The sequence below is a fragment of the Sphaerodactylus townsendi genome, linkage group LG03 (genome assembly GCF_021028975.2).
Source record: "Sphaerodactylus townsendi isolate TG3544 linkage group LG03, MPM_Stown_v2.3, whole genome shotgun sequence".
Classification (NCBI taxonomy): domain Eukaryota; kingdom Metazoa; phylum Chordata; class Lepidosauria; order Squamata; family Sphaerodactylidae; genus Sphaerodactylus; species Sphaerodactylus townsendi.
Genome location: NC_059427.1, coordinates 151,575,445 through 151,595,810, shown reverse-complemented (window position 1 = coordinate 151,595,810; position 20,366 = coordinate 151,575,445). Strand labels below are relative to the sequence as shown.

The following is a 20,366-nucleotide window of genomic DNA, read 5'->3' as shown; positions in this document are numbered from 1 at the left end:
TTCTAGCTTAACAACTGTACTCCTGACAGCAGGCACCTCCCAAATTTCCGCAGATTCTCCTTTTAAGGGAGAATCTGAGGTCCTCAGTTTAGAAGAAGAAGAGTTTGGATTTATATCCCCCCTTTCTCTCCTGTAGGAGATTCAAAGGAGCTCACAATCTCCTTGCCCTTCCCTCCTCACAACAAACACCCTGTGAGGTGGGTGGGGCTGAGAGAGCTCCAAAAAGCTGTGACTAGCCCAAGGTCACCCAGCTGGCATGTGTGGGAGTGCACAGGCTAATCTGAATTCCCCAGATAAGCCTCCACTGCTCAGGCGGCAGAGCAGGGAATCAAATCCAGTTCCTCCAGATTAGAATGCACCTGCTCTTAACCACTACGCCACATTGAAAGTGATGCTGTTTCAGGGTGGGGGATAATCCACCCCAAAACAGCATCACTTTCCCTAATATTGTTGCTTACCTAACTGGGGACCCCAGATTCTCCCTTTTTAAGTGTGGATTTAAAAGGAGAATTTGGGCTCTCTAGTTTAAACACCATTGAAAGTGATGCCGTTTGGGGGTGGATTCCAGCATCACAGCGGCTGCCCGGGGGGTGGGGTGGGGCTGCAAAACTCAGATTTTGCACCGGGCTCCATTTTCCCTCTATGCCTCTGCCCAGAGGGGAGGGCAGAAGGAACTGCCAGCTGCCAGCTGGGAGCCCAGCTGGTGGGGGGCAGGGAAGAGGAGTCTGCTGTCCCCAGCCTCAGAGAGCTGCTTTTATAAGCGCTAGGCCAGGGTGTGGAGCTTGGGGGGAAGAGCATGTAGCCCATGCTCCTAGGGGGGTGGAGTGGGTAGGGTGTGGCCCCCCGAACCCTTCCCATAAAAAATCTATGTTCCTGGTCCAATGAATAAGATGGAAGCCAAATTGAAGAAGGCCAAGAGAATAGTTGGAAGATAGAGCACTCAGTCAGTGGGACTAAGTTCTGAAGAAGTTTGGAAGTGAAGAATATAAGAAAAATGGAACAGGAATGACAAGAACCAGATGGGTCAATTTCGAGGAGGCGACAAGGTGTCTTTGCATACAGAATAAAGAAATCAGAGAAGCAGGATATATTATTTGGTGAAACCATCAATGTCCCTCACCAAGTCAGGTTCCTGGCATTAACTGAGATCTGGATTGTGTTTGCTAACGGTGCTCATCTCTCTTTCATTTCCCCACTGTCTTCATGCTTGTACTATGTAGTGCTTTAGAATGCGTTCTTGTCAGTACTTCTGGCCAATGGCTAGTACATTTCCACGCAAAGCTCTGCCTGGGCATCTGGGAAGGAGGAGGGGCGGAGTGGTAAACACATACTGGGGTTATAGAAAGCCAGCACCTTAGTACTGGCTTTCTCTATTTGGCCAAACAGATGTCTGCCAATAAAGCTTCTGAATGAAATCACTGAGCTCATTATTGGTACAGATCCAGGCCTTGACACAGCATCACCTCCCTTGGCTCATTGCTGGCCTCTGTTCAGACTTCTGGAACTCCTTTTCAAAGCTGGGACCAACAAGTGCAAAGGCTCTTTGGTCACTATTTAGTGGACATCATTAGGAACAACTGATCTGCACTTTGGTATTTCTACCTGCACTTCCCAAAATGTGAAAAGTGTACTCAACCTCAGTCTGTGCCCTGGACCCATCAGGAGATAGATATTAATTGCTTGGAAAACAATATCTTTCCATTTTCCAGAAGACTGCAAATATGAGGATGGCTTGTATAAGAGGAGAAACCCACCGACTCCCATTTTGTTAAATGATGAGGGTGTGGCATTATAGCATTTCACATTTTTTTCTTATCTCTTGTTCCTAGGTGCAAAGTGCTATTGAGTGGTTTGCCAGCCAGGAGGGACCATTTCTGAACAGCAGCTACATGAACAGGGCCCAGGACAAAAGCGTTGTTGATACCACTGCTATGGATCAAGCCTCCTGCCACTTGTTTTATGGTTTCTACTCAGGAGGAATCTCTGAAATATCCACAAACCACAGGCCATGTCAAGGATTTGGCTGACTGGCTACTGCTGCTGCTGTTCTTTCATATGTAAAGGGGCATCAAGTCAGAGCTGACTCATGGCAACCCAGTAGGGTTTTCAGGGCAAGGGACTCACAGAGGTTGCTTGCCATTGCCTTTCTCTGTACAGCGACCTGGTATTCCTTGGTGGTCTTCCATCCAAGTGCTAGTCAGGACCAGCCCAGCTTAGATTCTGAGACTTGACGAGATCAGGCTAGCCTGGACTAACGTGGTCCCAGCCTGTTCTTTCATAGATGCAGTCAATTATTTAGGCTCTCAAAATGTTTAACTCTTGCAAAATAACCTATGATGACAAGAATAGCCCAGTGGTCCACCTGGGCCAGCATTCTGCCTCATGCAGAGGTCAACCAGTTCCTCTGGAGGTTCAGCAACAGCGCATAAAGGCTGAGGCTTTCCCCTTAGGCTGTCTCTTGGCATTACTATTCAAAGATTTACTGTCTCTGAACACAGAAGTCCCCTTTGGTCACAATGGTTAGTAGCTGCTGATAGACCTCTCCTCCATGAAAATGTTATATTGTAGGAATTAAAGCACAGCACAACACGGGGAAGGAGAGAAGGTATCTTATAACCATTAATACAGCCTTGAGGTAAAAAAAAGAGAGCTCTGAACTATGTGTAAATGCTCATCATGATAGCAGCTTTAAAAGTTCTTATTGGTATTGGAACATGGAATCATTATTTTACTTAGATCTCTCTCTTGAAGTCTAGGAACATTAGGTAAGAGGTAAGCAGTTTGTACCACTTTTACCCCCCACAACCAAATCAGCTCCCAGTGTTTTCGTCCTCTCCTGAGATTACAAACTGATATCCAAGGTGACGTGGAGCCAATGGCTGCTTTGGAAGATGGATACCATGGCATTTTACCCCACTGAAGTCCCTCCCCTTCACAGACTGCACCGCCAAAATCTCCTGGGATTTCCCAACCCAGAGCTGACAACCCCACCCAAAATCCAAGGCCCTAAACCACAGCTTATTTAGTTTAGGCAAAAATCCAGCTCTGGCAAGAGGAGAGATGAGTGACAGAGATGTCGTCGAGCAGCGTTCTAAGCAATGTAAGAAAGCCGGTTTGGTAACAGACTTTTTAGAAATCTACATTTCTCTTGAACACTGGTTAGTGATAATGGGAACTTTTGCTTGCCTCACTCTAAGGCAGCCAAATATGTTCCATGAAGTAGTCCTTTATAAGGCAGGAAGTCTGTAGCTTACAAAAAGAATAATAGCATGCCGCATATCCTTTCTCCAGTCTTGGACGCAGCCTATACCAACTGTCCTGGCTTCAGGACTGAGTTCTTGAGTGCCGCAGAGGGAATCAGGGAAACTCTCTTCCCATCAGCATCGCTCATTGGCTAGTCTTGAAAGCAGGGCTAACCCCCATGAGAAGGTGGCTTTCATAGAAGTTCTTGCCCCACTATGTACATGGCATGTCCTAGTGAGGGGCTTCTGCAACATCAAGACTCGAGATCTCGTGAGAGCTGTAAAAGTTTCTTCTGGTTGTCAATCACCTTCAAGTGCTGGATGTAAGCCCAGGTAGTAGCAAGGCTCCGGGTACTGAGGGACTGCTCTGAACCTGAAATGGAAAGAACCGCATATCACGGGAGATCTCTTTAAGTTCCACAGTAAATTCCACAAAAAAGGAAAGATGCTTGTGTCTTACACAGTGTATCACCACTCTACCGGAATTTTCCACACAGTTATTGTGGTCAGTAGGTACTGGCAGACTAACTGATCTACACATTCGTCTCAAATTCTTCTAAAGCTATATTAGGACTGGTTTGCACAATAAACTCTGAGTGACAAGATGACATTGTAGTAACAGTTGTAGTAGATGAAGTTGTAGTAATCAAAACTTTGTAGAGGAACTGCAGATGCTCCCTATTCTTTGAGACATTTGGACTTGCAACTCCATGGCCACCAACTACGGAAAGCCACTTTCCCTGGGAGAATAATGTAAATGTTCAGGATACCATGAACCAAAAAGGTCATGTGAAATCTACATATCTAATAGTCAAGTGTGGGACAACTTGTGGCTATTTAAATCTGCAGACTGGGCCCACACTGACAGAAAGGAGACCCCCCCCCCCAAAAAAAACCAGAAGACTATCCAAGTTTGCAGACAAATCTGAAAATCTTAACAAATTACATGGGGAGGTTTAAATCCAAAACAAAAGTTGGGTTGTGGAGGTTAAAAGTTGTCTGCACATGCTCAGACAGTGCACCTACCTCTATCAGTTGGAGTCTCAGTGGTGACGGGAGGGGGGGCAGAAACCACAGCAAGTCTGGCAGGGGAGACTGGGAGCCATGCTAGGCATGCTGGCAGCAGCTGCATGGGTGAAGGGGCCTCAGGTGATGTCATGGGCTGGGTGGTAGAGACTAGGAGTTGCAATGAGCTTACTGGCATTGATGCCGTTGTGAGCTGGGGGTCAGGGGGGGAGGAAGGAGCACGGTAGGCTGAATGACCAAGGGAGCCACACTGCTCTCAGGGTAGCTGCAACCATGCAAAGGGCAGAGCTGCGCACCCATGGGGGATCCTTTCTCCTTTTTATATATCATTTAAATGTAATTTAAAGCAGGAACAGAAAACATGAAAACTGAAACCTTCTGATGATGGTTGTATCATCTTGACTGCACCTCAGGTAGCTTTTTTGTGGCTGAAAATTCCCTAAGTTGATTATGAATTAACAACATAAAAATAAGAGTGTGCTTACATGTAGAGGCACGCATTGCTCGAGCTTCTTCCAGAAGGTGCTGAGGACGACTCCGCAAGGGGGACAGTGGAACTGTGAAAAGTGAAAGTGGAAAGATAAATGCAGAGTCTTGTAGTTAAGGAGTGAGGTTTTTGTTATCTTGCATTTCCAACCCCCCCCACCCATTTTTGTTATCTACACAGTAATTCTTTCAGTGCCTCTCTGCTTCATCTATGAGCTTTCCATTCCTCTTATCAATGATGAACCTCCTCTCACCACTCACAGTAGAAATACTGTGTGTTTTATCATTCTTGTTGCCTCTCCTTTCTCCCTACATTCAAAAACCTTAAAACAAACTGAGTCACTGTGAACCCAATGTAATACATTCCTAACAGACTGCTGGAGCCTTAAGAATGAAAGGATCATCTAACACATTTTCATCCCACTTCTCCTCCAAGGAACTTAGGAAAGAATGTCTCCTTCATTCTTGTCTCCTTCATTTTTTGCTTCTAATAGGCTGAAAGGGTACAACTGGACTATGGATCACCCAATGTGCGCTGTGGGGTGTGGGAATTTGAATTGGAGTTTTCCTGGTCTTTGTCTAGCACTTTAACCCCTACATCACACTGGCTGGGCATTTTGAAAAAGGATCAGCACATGCAAGAGATGCAGTAGTGGCATAGTGGTTAAGAGCCAGTGGCGTAACTAGGCAAACTGGAGCCCTGGGCAAAACCTGAGTTTGATGCCCCCCCCGGCGCGTGCCCAGTGCAACACGCACACCCCCGTCCCCTTGTAGCTACGCCCAGTGGTGTATGTAGGAAAACTGGAGTTTGCCCCCCCACACACACCATGGGCAGCGACCCTCCCCCACTGTGACCAAGCAATGATTTTTTACACCACGTCGTTTCAAAGTCACCATCACATTATAGAACATGCCCCAACTCACAAATCTGAACACAGCAATAGGCCATGCCACACAGCAGAAATAATGTTTATTGAAAACATTTTCAAAATGTCACCTCCAGGCTTGACTGTGTAACTAAACTTTCCTCACAGCGGGCCTTCCCTTAGTCTGATTAGGAGCTTGAAACTGGTCCAACATGCAGCTGGCCGCATCCTGCTCACAGAAGTGCCTTCTGTGATCATATTCAACCTGTGCTGCACCAGCTGCATTGGCTCCCAGTGGAATTCCGAATCATCTTCAAGGTGTGGGTTTTGACCTTTAAGGCCTTCACCTTGACCTGGGACCCTCGTCATTATCTGAGGGCCAGCGTTACCCCACATGCCCCTACTTCGGCCTCTGCGTTCAGCAGAGGCCAATTACTAGTGGTTCCTGGCCCCTCACTGATGCGGCGCGCCTCCCACAGGGCCAGGACCTTCACGGCCCCTGGCCCGGCCTGGTGGAACACTCTTCTTCCAGCTGTCGAGACCCTCGCGGGACACCAGTGAATTCCGCAGGGCCTGTAAGACCGAGTTGTTCGCTGGGCCTTTGCGGTGTGCAGTGAAGCTGAGTGGCCCCCTTCCCCCTGCCCCCTTGTTTTTGCCACCATCTGATACACTTTACTACCTTATTATCCTCCTAGAGAGGAGCCTGGCCCCTCCCTCTTCTTTTTGTTGGGGCGATCTTAATGAACTGGATTACAGGGAACCTGTCATGGTGATATTAACCGCTGTTTTAAGTAGATTTTAATGGATTTTAGTACTATATTGTCTGTTATTGATTTAATTAATTGTTTATGTGAATGTTGTGCACCGCCCAGAGCCCCTAGGGGTTGGGGCAGTTTATAAATCGAAACAATAAATAGATAGATAGATAGATAGATAGATAGATAGATAGATAGATAGATAGATAGATAGATAGATAGATAGATAGATAGATAGATAGATAGATAGATAGATAGATAGATAGATAGATAGATAGATAGATAAAATGCTTTCAAAATGTTTTATTACTGCTATGAAAACATTTTATGGTGTTGTATCCAGTACCCCTAATTAGGGGAAACAGCATCACTTTCAATGTTATTTAAACTGGGAACCCCAGATTCTCCCTTTAAGGTGGATTTAAAAGGAGAATCTGGGCTCCCTAGTTTAAACAAGTGATGCTGGAATCCACCCCCAAACAGCATCATTTTCAATGGACCTCAGATTCTCCCTTTAAATCCATGCTGGGGGGGGGGGTTTAAAAGGAGAATCTGGGGAAATTTGGGGGGTGCCTGCTGTCAGGGATGCAATTGTTAAGCTAGCAAGACCAAACTTTCAGGGTATCTTTAGGAGACTCTCCTAATGATACTACCCAGGTTTGGTGAAGTTTGGTTCAGGGGGTCCAAAGTTATGGACCCTCAAAGGTGTAGCCCCATTGGAAACAATGGGTGATGGGGCACCCCCTTTGGGAGTTCATAGCTTTGGACTCCCTGGACCAAACTTCACAAACCTGAGTGGTATCAGCAAGAGATTATCCTGATGATACCACCTAGGTTTAGTGAAGTTTGGTTCAAGGTGTCCAAAGTTATGGACCCTCAAAGGTGTAGCCACATCTCCCATTAGCTCCCATTGAAAACAATGGGAGATGGGGCACCCCTTTTGGGAGTCCATAACTTTGGACTCCCTGAACCAAACCTCACCAAACCCGGATGATAGCATCAGGAGAGCCTCCCGAAACATCCCTGAAATTTTGGTGCTGCTAGCCTAAAAACTGCACCCTCTGCAGGCCAAAAATGGACAAACACTGAAAATACAAAGAATCCCACAAACGAACCTGCAGTGGGCAACTGCCCACTTTGCCCAATGAGAGGAACGCCTCTGTTAAGAGCAGGTGTACTCTTATCTGGAGGAACCGAGTTTGATTCCTCGCTCTGCCGCCTGAGCTGTGGAGGCTAATCTGGGGAATTCGAATTAGCCTGTATACTCCAACACACACCAGATGGGAGACCTTGGGCTTGTCACAGTTCTTCTGAGCTCTCTCACCCTCATCTACCTCACAGGCTTTTTGTTGTGATGGGGGAAGGGAAAGGAGTTTGTAAGCCCCTTTGAGTCTCCTTGCAGGAGAGAAAGGGGGGGTATAAATCCAACTCTTCTTCTTATGGAAGAGGAGGCCTTTTTACCTGAAGGCCTTACTGGGGTCACTGACTGATACATGGAGCTGCTATTCTATCTCTACCAGTGCTTCTTCCCCACCAACTTTCCTTCACTTACGGTTGGGGTGGCTCCGGCAGCGATGTACGAGACGAACAGCCTTGGCCATCATGCGCTGATATAGAGAAGACACCGGGTAATATTTACAGTTCTGTTTCATTTATTTGTTTGTTTGTTTAAAACATTTATTAGCTGCCTTTCTACCTTGGGGAACTCAAGGGAACTTGCAGTGTAAATAAAACTATTTATAAAAATACAATAAAATTTAAATAAACCTGAAATTATAAAAACGTAGAGAAGACCACAATTTGAAATCTCCATTTAGGACAGGCAGTAAATAGAAATTAGTCATACGCAGTCTTAAATACAACAGTCTTCAACTGCCTCTTGAATATCGAAAGTGAGGGGGCCAGCCATACCTCTTTGGGATGGTTACATCATAACCACAGGGCTGCCACCCAAAAGACCTTGTCTTGTGCTTTTCCCAGTCTGTTTGTACATTAAAACGTCAACAAGTTCCTATTCAGGGATCCCCACTGTGCAGATTAGAAACTAACACATTCCTTTGCTTCCAACATATTTAGCTTAACTGCTATATTACAAGAAACTGTTTTATTGGGAACTTGCAATTAACTTGGGATTTTAAGAAAGGAGTTGCTGTCTAACAAATTGTTGTTGCTCTCTGAAGACAGTTTTGATAATGGATTCATGCACAGTGGAGGGGCTTCAATTGCTGAAGTCATGTAGTTTAATATTTTGTGTTGATTTAATGAAAAATCAAGATAAACTGAATCATGGCGCACACGGCACATCTCATAAATTTTCCGCATTGCAAATTCTCTTTACCAAAAAAGTTGATTTCCCCCCTATAAATAGTGAAGTTACCTAAACATGGAAACTTTCTGTAAAAAAATACTTAAGTAAATAAGGACAAACTATACATCTTATACTTTCTATAAATCCATTAGCTCCATTACTGATTTTTTTTTTTAAATGAAGAATATTACCTCAAGGATCTGCTTTTAGTCAACAGTTCATTAACAGCTACAAAGTCATTAATAGCTAGCAAACTGGCTAGTAAAAACGTGGAAAATTAACAGTGTTAGCAAGCGGGCAATGTGTGGGCATCTTGGCAGAAAGGGAAGATATGATGATGGATTTTATATTATTTGGTGGCCATTACACATTTTATGAAAGGTTGTACATAGCTGTACCTAATTTTATGAAAGGTTATTATGATTTAAACAGTTTTTTATGGTAGCTTGACATCATTGTATGGGGTTACATCTCACAGATATTTGCCACCAACAGTAGGGTATTTTCATCAGTGGAAGAGAGAGGGTGATTTTTGCCAATATCTCTTTCCCACTGCAGGCCAGCATTTTGTAGTCTGAGAGGATCCCTTGACTTCTAGAAGCAGAATTTCTTGTGGGTGGCAGCCAGTGGAGGCGGAAGAATTATGTGCCACAGATTTTGCTCTGCCCAATGTTCACTGCATCTGTCCCATTATGCATTGGTATGACTGTTTTCAGCTTCAGACACGTCTACGCGATTTCTTTGCCTTGTCATGTCTGACTTACATTTACCTCTTTTTCTTCAATTAAAAATATAAGTGTTCATCCAAAACAACTCAGCTCCAAGATAATTTGAGACATTAGTTCCTCCAGCAAGTATGAGCGACATATGCCTGTTTTCGCCCTCCTTCCCATGATGCCCCTCATCACTCACCAGCTTCTCAAAGTTGACAAGATTGTCCACTAATGTTCGATTCCCCTCATGGATGAAGGTCATGTCTGCAAGGTAAAGGTAAATGCTGAGCCTTCTCATCATTCATGACAGACCATCAGCACGACCTGGTGGATAAAGAGCTGACCGAAATCTGGGCTTCCGCACTCTACATTCGCCACAGGCACGCCGTGAAAAAAGAATGAGTAACGCTCAGTCTTACTAGCCAGGCTGGCTGACCAATTATGGCCATTCTTAGGTTCTTTATCTCATCCATTTTCATATTCTTTATTTTTTCATTTAGAACTCTCCCGATAAAAAGATTATGGTCGCAGCAAAAGTCTGATGTGATTTCAGCATTTCAACATGAATTGTATTACTGTACCTTTAAGAAGGAGAGGCATAAAGGGGATGATGGGTGGGGTTAATTTGGCCATAGCCAGCCTATAGACTCGGTGATTCCAAGATGGGTCCTGGAAAAAAAGAATGAATCTTGATAATGAAATACATAAGGTTTAGACTTGTATCTAATGAAGGGAGCTTTAACTCTCAAAAGCTTATATACCTGAAAATCTTGTTGGCCTCAAATCTTGTTGGTCACAGTTCCACCCCCAAACCATCCTTGGCTTTTTCAAAACAGTAACATTTAATTCTTACAAAGAGCAGGTAACCTTTGCTTTGACTGTACCATTTCACACTTGCAAGTGAAGGCTTACATAATGGAATACTTCCCAGAAGAAGGAGATTCCTGGAAACAGAAAGCTAAGCTGTCAGAAAGAACCCTTGTTTGACAGCTAGTTTTCTACCTGAAGGGTTTTTTGTACAGTTGGGTATTCACTGACCTGCAGTGTAACATGGCACAGCCCTTCAACAGGTTTACCCTTTTGTCTACAAAAACTAGGATTGGTTCAGTACGCACTTGAAGCTCAAAACTCAGAATGACCCAAAAAACAACCAATTAAAAGTGGAATTGAAAAACTTGCAAAGCCAAATGTCCATGATTATAGTAAATGATATGGAAAGAAAGCTAAAATATGTACGGTTAAATAACTTTGAAAACGCAAATAAACCAGGTCGATGGCTGGCGTGGAGGCTGAGACAGGAAAGACAGAAGAGGAGAATAAGTGCTATAAAAGATGGAGAAAATGTTTTGGTTAAGCAATCGGAAATAAGTAAAAGTTTATGGATTTTACAAAAAATTAATATAAAGCAAAAATGAAAAAAAAGGAAAGAATAGAAGAATATTTAAAGGAAAATTGTAAGATAAAATTAAGAAAGTCCCATAAAGAGATATTAAATAAAGAAATTTCACAACAAGAGATAATAGAGGCTATTAAAGGACTAAAGCTAAGGAAATCTCCGATCAGATATTTTAATGGGCCTATTTTCTTACAAGGCATATAAAGATCAGTTGGCAAGTACTTTACAATCAGTAATGAATAACAAATAAGGATCAAATACCAAATTCCTGGAAGGAGGGGGTGATAACTTTATTGCCAAAAGAGGGGCAGGATCTATCATTGGTTAAGAACTACCGTCCCATTTCACTTCTGAATACAGATTATAAAATATTCACGTCTGTATGGGCAAAGAGGTTTAAAGAAGTGTTAGGAGACATTATAGGAAAAGAACAAAATGGATTTCTGCCGAAAAGATGCTTAAGAAATAACATAAGGATTGTAATTGACTTAATCGAACATTTGAACAAAAGAATTGATAAGCAAGCGGTGCTAATTTTCCTCAACATAGAGAAAGCATTTGATTCACTTTCCTGGGAATATATGCTTAAAATTCTAAAAATAGCTGAATGTGGAGATAAATTTTTAAATTGGGTACATGCCATATATTCAAACCAGACTGCAAAAATAAAAGTAAATGATGAGCTGTCCCCTATTATAAAGATTACAAATGGTTCTAGACAGGGCTGCCCCTTATCCCTCAAGTTATTATTTATATTCACTTAATTGAAATATTGGCGAAAAAATAAAGGAGAATATGAAAATTAAAAGGTGTTAAAGTAAAAGAGGAAGAATATAAAATAAGATTGTTTGCTGATGACATCAAAGTATTAATGTGCTTGAACAGCCTCGAGAATCAACTCCGACAGCTGAAAGAGACATTGGAGGAATTTATGAAGTCTCAGGACTTAAAGTGAATGAGACACTGCAACGAAAATAATGATATTTAACATGGATAATAACCAAGAAAGGAAAAAAAATTCACTTTGAATTAAAATACTAACTAGTATATAAGTTGAAGTATTTGGGAATAGTACTAGCAAAAAAAAATAATTCACTGTTGTATAAAACAATTATGAAAATACATGGAAATAAATTAAGAAGGAATTAGTAAGATGGGAAAAAAATGAAACTGTCATTGTTGGGAAGAATAGCAGCAGTAAAACAATATATTTTAGCTAAAATGATTTTTTCTTCAAACAATTCCAATTATTGTCTCTAATAAGTGTTTTCAGCAATGGAAGAGAGAGATATATTAAAATATATTTGGGATGGTAAAAAAGCCCAGGATTAGTTACAAAACATGTGTGATAGTCAAGAAAGAGGAGGGTTAGGTGTACCAAACTTAAAAAATATACTACCAAGCTGCAGCCATGGTGTGGATCAAAGAGTGGATGGCGCTAGAAAATAAGGAAATACTAAATGTGGAGGGGTTTAATCTGATCTACGGATGGCATGCATATTTATGGCATAATAAGATTAAAGTAAACAAAGAATTTTACAATCACTACATTAGAAAAGCTTTAAGGCTAGTCTGGGAAGAATATAAAAGAACAACACTTTATAAACACCAGGGTGGATATCTCCACAAGAAGCAGTAGCATTAAGACCAATTGAAGTAATAACGAGTAAGATATAAGGATATAGTTATAGGGACTCAATAATAACTGGAAAATTAAAGAAAGGGAAGAAATCATGGTAAAATGGACAACAGTGTCAGAGATTCCTGTATACTCCAGATGAAGGATAAGTTCAAGCAGGATGTAAAGAAAGGGTTTGAACTACACAAGTGTGGACCTTTGGGAAGCTCTCTATTTTAAAGACTAAAAATATATAATTAAAAGAGTCTATGCAATGTTATTAACAAAAGAAATGGAATCAGAAAGAATAAAAAACAACATGATTATCTGGGCACAGAGAATAGGTCATAACATAGAACTAGAAGAATGGGACAATATGTGGAAAGATATAAAGTTTACACAAAATATAAATTTAAGGGAAAACAGGGTTAAGATGTTTTATAGATGGCATCTGTGCCCAGTGAAAATAGCAAAGATGTATAAATTTAAAAATAACAAATACTGGAGATGTATGGAAGAAATAGGGTCATATGAGCATATCTGGTGGGATTGTAAAAAGATAGCACAGTATTGGTCAAAACATATACTGTGATTGTAAAAATTTTGGGTAATAAAATAAAGTTCAGCAAAAGAGCTATTTCTACTTAACATAATGTGTAAAAAAAACAAGAATCAACTTAAAATATAAAAAACTCTTATTCTATATGACTATACGCAGGTGGCTACTTGTAGCCAAGAACTGGAAATTAGAAATACATCAATTGAAGCGATTGGTTGAGTTTTCTAGAATACTTCCAACAAATGAAAAGCTGTCATCGCTGATCAAGAATAAAACATCAAAGATTTTGTTGAAACTTGGGACCCCATTGCTAAAATATATGGATACGAGGAAGGAGGGTAAAGATATTGTAAAGTACTGTAACATGTAAAAAAGATAAGTCATAAGGATAGTTAATGAGAAAATAAGAATTGTGAATTAATAATATAAAAATATCTACTGTAGAAATAGATTAGTTGGATATATATAATAGTAATTAAAAAAAAGCAAGTGTATAAGATATAAGATAGATATATTTGTATTTGATTATAGACTTACGTTTGAGTATATATGAAGGGATATGAGTTTGAATATATATACAAAAACATTTGCTTGTATTATGGAAAAATTTTTTTTCTAACTAGAGACATATAGTTAAGGCTGCCAGGGAGTAGTAAATACGAAGTATATTATTTTTGGGAATAAGATAAGAATCTGTGGAGAAAGGAATTTCTTTATTCACCCAGTTAAAGAATTAGGAAGAAAAGATATATGTGTTATATGGATGTGTTATGTGAAGTCTTACTGTAAATTTGTTTTGTATTGTGTAATATTGTTTTATATGGTTGAAATAATAAATTTTTTAAAAAAAATTAATTCTTACAAAGAGCAGGTAACCTTTGCTTTGACTGTACCATTTCACACTTGCAAGTGAAGGCTTACATAATGGAATACTTCCCAGAAGAAGGAGATTCCTGGAAACAGAAAGCTAAGCTGTCAGAAAGAACCCTTGTTTGACAGCTAGTTTTCTACCTGAAGGGTTTTTTGTACAGTTGGGTATTCACTGACCTGCAGTGTAACATGGCACAGCCCTTCAACAGGTTTACCCTTTTGTCTACAAAAACTAGGATTGGTTCAGTACGCACTTGAAGCTCAAGACCGCTAGCTGTACTGAATTGTTTTAGTTTCAGCCAGGTTTCTAGTCTAGAACTGAATTCTGTAACATGCATACATCATGCAAATTAAACATTTTAGAATACACTCAGTTGTTTTATGTAATTTATTCTGGTGCTGCTAGTCATGAAAACTGGGCAAAAAAACTATACAACCTACCAGGCAACCCTTTCCTCCCATGACTCTTTAAAGTGCTCCTCCAGAGCTGTGGCTAACTCTGGATAGGAGGAGAAAGCAGGCCTTTCCACATTTCCATTTTCCTCGCTTCTAAACTTCTGTTAGTTTTTTTTTTTTGGGGGGGGGGGGTATTCAGTTTATCACATGTTTGGCTCCCTCTAGTGGTCAATTTAATCTATCACAATATTAACTTCTTAAAACTTATTCTGTTGATAAGAGAAAATATATCTATTCAAATTCACAGATAATTGGGGATGTTTGAAAGACTTTTTATGCAAGGCACAAAAATTGAATTGATGGTTTGTGATTCTGAGAACAGAAAATTAGGAACTTAGTTATATTAGGGAAAGGTGGGAACCTTTTGAGGAACAGAATTTAATATTTGGTATTTTATTTGGTTGTAACTAAGGAGCAAGTGGTAAACTTTAACAATAACTATATTCAGTGCAGACGAAATTGGAAGTCCTTTTCTTTCTTTCTTTCTTTCTTTCTTTCTTTCTTTCTTTCTTTCTTTCTTTCTTTCTTTCTTTCTTTCTTTCTTTCTTTCACTTTTTGCATTTTGACTTTGTGAAGTTTTAGAGGCTGGTTTCATGCACCTCTTCAATAGTCATCATAATAATAAAAAATTAAAGTCTGGCATGAAAACCTGCAGTTTATATCTGCACAGATATACGTTGGATTTAAATGTATGTGATACTGAACTGACCACAAGAAGGAGCAAAATACATGCAAAACTGAAAATATGCCCCCTATTCTGAAGAAACAGGAACTAAGAAACCAAGGAACATGAGAATGCAGAAAAGCAAACCGTTTCAGGCCCAGTTCCAGTGAGAAAATAAAGTTCCCACTCACCAGCATGCGTTCCAGAGAGCTGTACAGCTTTCTAGTCTTGTGTGGAAGCTTCTGTGACATGGAAGAAAAGGAGGACGCTTGTTCAGATACTGCCAACAAGTTAACACAGAGTGTCAGAGGTTGATACACACACATACATTTTTGTTACTGCATGGTCCATTGTTTTGAACTTGTGAATGAATTCATCTTCTGTAATCTCACATTATAATCTCCTCTTAAAGCTTTTCTGTTTGAGGACTGCCACCCTTAGCAAAGGAATGTCCTTGACTTGCATCTTGTTGTTGCACAGTAGACTAATATGGCTACCCTACTCTATTACACACTTGCCCAGGCTAGTTTGAACTTGTCAGATCTCAGAAGCTAAGCAGGGTCAGCCCTGTTTAGTACTTGCATGGAAGACCACCAACGAAGGCCACACAGGGTTGCTACACAGAGACAGGTAAAGGCAAACTTCCTCTGATCTTCTCTTGCCTTGCAAACCCCATGAGCAATTGCCAGAGGTTGGCTGTGACTTGATGGCACTTATCACCACTATTATCTAACTAGAGCATTTCCATGGACAGGAGTATTTCCACCTGCACAGCGAGATTTTCTCACCTCATGTTGCAGTCCCAATACACCCCATTGATGTTCCTGGGGGTGCCCTGATCTCTAAGAGCAGTGGCATAGCGCCAACAGGGTGGGGGGAGGAACACCCCGGTTGGAGCAGCAGAGGAGGCATGGCGAGGGCATTCTGGGAGCAGGGGCAGGCAGTGCTGCGGCAGGGGCACATGGCGAGTGCGCCCCGAGGCGCAGTTTCCCTTCACTACGCCAGTGTCTAAGAGCAGCATCTCAGGGGATATTTTGAGCAACAGCAGAGGAGGGGAGATGAAAAAATAGCACTCAGTGGATGGAAGTCCTTCCATCCATGGAAACATTCTGGTGGACCCACTCAGGCACTGAGTGGGAGGCAAGTCAACAGATTCCCAGCAATCACTGTTTGCTGTGTGGCTTAATGTCAGAATGGTTGTGGGTGCTTAATGTATGGGCTCTGCCAGAAGCATAGCAAGGGGGAAAGCGCCTGGTGCACCGGCCCTCCCCGGAACACCCCTGCTCCGAATGCCCCCGCCACACCCCCACAGGGGCACGTGCCCAGTGTGTCGCGCATCTTCCTGTCCCCTTGGAACTACGTCTCTGGGCTCTGCTTGATCCTGAGTTGGGCCCCTCTGGGTTGCTGGGTCTTTCATTTCTTCCCTCCTTTCCTCTGTGCTGGCAACTGAGTTAACAGATGTATCTCTGGTCTTCCCCGGGAAGGAGGGTTGGGCAGATGGCTTCCTATCTCCACAACGACCTTGGAGGGAAACTTTAGCTTATTTCATTTTTCCCGCTTTGCCTTGTATGGGAAGGAGGTGCATGGGCAGTAGAAAGGGGTATTGGGGAAGCGGGCTATAACTGGCTTTGCAAGCCAGGGGCACTCATTCCAATAAAGACTTCTGGGTGATGAAATCCAGAGTCCATCATTGAGTGAGATCTGACACTTCCCCACCATTCCGCAGCATAAACATACCTCCCAGGTCCTAGAGAGGCGGCTGATGCTGGAGTGGCCCAAGCCAAACATCACTGCAAAGAAGGAGTTCAGGTTCTTCTGGTCCTTCAGGCTGCAACAGACAACACAGGTGACACTAAGCCCAAGTAAGAGTGGAGAAGCAAGCTGGGTTTTCATGCCAGACACTTCCAAATTGAAGCTAAGGACAAGCTTAGATCCTTCAGCAACCTGAAATCATCTCTCCCAGGAAGACAGGTCAACTGGATCACTGCTCTGGGCAATTTCTTATCTCCTAGAGTTACCAACCTCCTGGTGGGATATGGATCTCTCATGGAATTACAACTGATCTCCAGAAAACACAGATCAGTCCCCCTGGAGAAAATGGCTGCTTTGGTATGGCCACTGAGCTCACCACCCCACACCTTCACCCTCCCCAGACTCCAACCCCAAAATTTCCAGAGCTGGCAACCCCAAAAATTTCCAGAGCTGGCATGTGATCTCCCAAAGGCACCTGGTGGGCCACTGCAAGTAGCAGAGAGCTGGACTAGATGGACTCTGGTCTGATCCAGCTGGCTTGTTCTTATGTTCTTATGTTCTTAACCCTCCGCCTAGAAGAATCTTACTGTGCAGCCAACTTGATGAATTTGCGGAGCAGCTGGGCCCTCTTGACAATGTCAGGGCAAAGGCAGAGCTCTGTGGTGACCCAAAACTGCAGTTCGTTGAAACGACGCAGGAAGCGCTCCAGGTTGGCGGTGGTCACACTGGGGAACTTCTGCTGCCCAAAAATGCTGTAAATCAGCTCCACCTTGCCAAGAACAAACAAATACAGCCAGGAGAGTCTCAGCTAAACGCCACCCTTAAAGCCACTCCACTCAACTCCACCGTAACACCTGCAAGCCTAGTGGCTGAACATCTCAGCTCTTCTTTGCTGCATGCAGGGCAAGAGGCAGAATTCTCTGCACACTTTCAAAACCACCCAGGTAGATGCCCAGCCACTGCTACGGATGCCAGCTATGAGTGCCCTCTTACCTGATGGATGCTCTTGAAGAGGTTCCAGTCATGCTCTGTGAGCTGGTTAGAGAGATCCTTGGAACTGATGAAATCCAGGCTGTCCCAGGAGCCCACTGTGGGGCCCAGCTGCTCAAGGTGTGGGGCCTATAAGAACAAGAATGGTGCAAATGCCTCTATGGACAGGCATCACTGTCACAAGTGTAGGGACCGTGGCTCAGCGGCAAAGCATTTGCTTGGCGTGCAGAAGGCCCCAGGTTCAATCCCCAGGATCTCCGTGTAAAAGGACTGGGTAGAAGGGGATGTGAAAGATTTATGCCAGAGATTCCTGGACAGCTGCTACCAGTCAGGGTCACGCTACAGGAGACAATTTCCAACCAGGATCCCTGAACCCTTCTTACTGTGCAGTTGAGGGGAACAGCATCTTAAAAGTCTTCTGGCCCTTAATTTGCTCTAAGCCTGTGGCATGGGGCAGAGGAGGGACTTCTGTAAGGTTGCCAACCTCCAGGTAGTACCTGGACATCTCCTAGAATCAAAATTGATCTCCAAGTGACAGATATCAGTCCCCCCGGCTATTTTGAAGGGTGAACTGCATGGCACTATACCTCACTGAGGTCACTCCCTTCCCAAACTCCTGCTTCCTTAGGGTCTACCCCCCAGATCTCCAGGCATTTCCTAATCCAGAAATGGCTATCTTAGATGACTCCCTCCCAACCCATACCTTTTTCACAAGCTTAAGTGCCCTTGGAGTTACTTGCCCCATTTTGGAGCTGTGCATGCTTGATTGGTTACCAATCTTGATCCTCCTTGATCTGAGATTGCAAATGCCTTAGCAGACCAGGTGCTCGGGAGCAGCAGCAGCAGAAGGCCATTGCTTTCACATCCTGCATGTGAGTTCCCAATGGCACCTGGTGGGCCACTGCGAGTAGCAGAGTGCTGGACTAGATGGACTCTGGTCTGATCCAGCTGGCTTGTTCTTATGTTCTTCTTATGTTCTTATTTTCTCATTTATAAATGAACAGCCATGCCTAAATTAGCTGAAATCAATCCCAACTGTAGGCTTGTCAGTTCAGTTCAAAGAGAGAATCTGGGGAAATTTCTTGGGGTGCCTGTCAGGGGCTCATTTTTTAAGCTAGCGGCACCAGAATGTCAGGATATCTTCAGGAGACTCCTGATGATATCACCCAGGGTTGATGAAGTTTGGTTTAGGGGCCCTCAAAGTGGTATCCCCCATCTCCTATTAGCTCCCATTGGAAACAATGGGGGGATGGGAGCACCCCCTTTGGGGGTCCATAAAATTGGACCCCCTGAACCAAACTTCACCAAACATGGGTGGTATCATCAGGAGAGTCTCCTGAGGATATTCTGAAATTCTGGTGCCACTAGCTTAAATAGCGCACCTCCTAAAGGCCAGAAACCAAAAAACACTAGAAAAATGCCCCCCAAAATCAAACGAACCTGAATTTTTTGGTATACCCGAATATACTTGGATATACCAAATTAGGAATTCAACTGATTCAGCTATAATGATAATTTTACAACCAAATCAAGCCGAATTTGAATTTTACTGAATGTTTTCGCTATCGCTCAAGCTTAGCCAACAGTTTATATGAACCCTTAAAACAAAACTTTTTCAAAGCTCTCCCATGCAGACAGACAGAGACAGAAAGTCTTACAGCTCAAGCTTATGCAGAGCAATCCCAGTCTCAACCCACTGAAATTTATTAGTTTGGACAGGAGTGTTCTGCATAAGACTGTCACTTTGTGGAATATTTCCACAAGGACACAGATCTAGGTACATCCCACATCTCTTGGTCTGTCTTTCAGCCATCTCTACACGCTTGATCACCCAGAGGTTCACTACAATGGGATTTTCATCAGGTATCTTGCCTAGAAGAGGGCCAACATGGTATAGTCATTAAGAGCAGCAGACTCCAAACTGGAGAAATGGGATCAATTCTCCACTCCTCCACGTGAAGCCTGCTGGGTGACCTTGGACCAGTCACAGTTGTCTCAGAACTCTCATTTTACATGGTGGCAGGCAATGGCAAAGCCCCTCCAAATGTGTCATGCCTTGAGAACTTTATGGCGGTCGCCATGAGTCAGCTGTGACTTGAGAGCACCCATATATTGCCTAGAAACTGGTGGAATGAGGCAGGAAATTAACATGAGAGGGGCAGGGACAGGAGATTTCCTCTGACCAGACCTGCAAAGGAGATGCACTCACCAAGGTTTGAAGCTCATGGCGGCTGACAGCAAAGAGTCTCTCGTTCAACCTCAGGGATGTAAACACGCCAATGGACTCCATGGGCAATACCTCTTTATCTGCCAGAGAGAGACCGAAACGGGTAAGAGATGTGATGATGACTGCAAATGCCACTAGGGGGTAGTATTGCTCTTTTAGGTTCTTGCCAAGCTGAGGGTGATCTTGTCTCCTCCATCTCCCAAACAGGGAAGATGTGATTTAATAAAACAATACTGTTGAGCAGCAGGGCCAGCCCTCACTGTGTATCATATAAATTACAGTTTGTGTTTGTTTGTTTTGGGTTAGGCTGAGAGAAAGAGTGACTGGCTCTAGGTCACCCAGCTAGTTTCCATGGCAACAGTAGGGATCGGAACCTGGCTCTCCCAAGTCCATGTTCCATCCTCAAAGCGACTGTGGGTGGCACTGACTGGCTAGAGT

The 20,366-nt window shown here is 43.0% G+C and overlaps 1 protein-coding gene across 2 annotated transcripts in view; it reads right to left on the bottom strand.

The window, feature by feature from the left end:
* Positions 1-1,676: 1,676 nt before the first annotated feature.
* Positions 1,677-20,366, bottom strand: part of RAPGEF3 (Rap guanine nucleotide exchange factor 3) — a 72,758-nt gene continuing 54,068 nt past the window's right edge. For both annotated transcript variants that reach the window (XM_048491599.1, XM_048491600.1), the window contains 10 exons: positions 19,911-20,008; positions 17,705-17,830; positions 17,299-17,480; positions 16,697-16,787; positions 15,151-15,201; positions 9,978-10,065; positions 9,596-9,660; positions 7,928-7,982; positions 4,754-4,825; positions 1,677-3,615 (listed from right to left, as the gene is read on the bottom strand). In XM_048491599.1, coding sequence (XP_048347556.1) covers positions 3,497-3,615; positions 4,754-4,825; positions 7,928-7,982; positions 9,596-9,660; positions 9,978-10,065; positions 15,151-15,201; positions 16,697-16,787; positions 17,299-17,480; positions 17,705-17,830; positions 19,911-20,008 — 947 coding nt within the window. In that variant the 3' untranslated portion in view covers positions 1,677-3,496. The remainder of the gene's footprint in view (positions 3,616-4,753; positions 4,826-7,927; positions 7,983-9,595; positions 9,661-9,977; positions 10,066-15,150; positions 15,202-16,696; positions 16,788-17,298; positions 17,481-17,704; positions 17,831-19,910; positions 20,009-20,366) is intronic.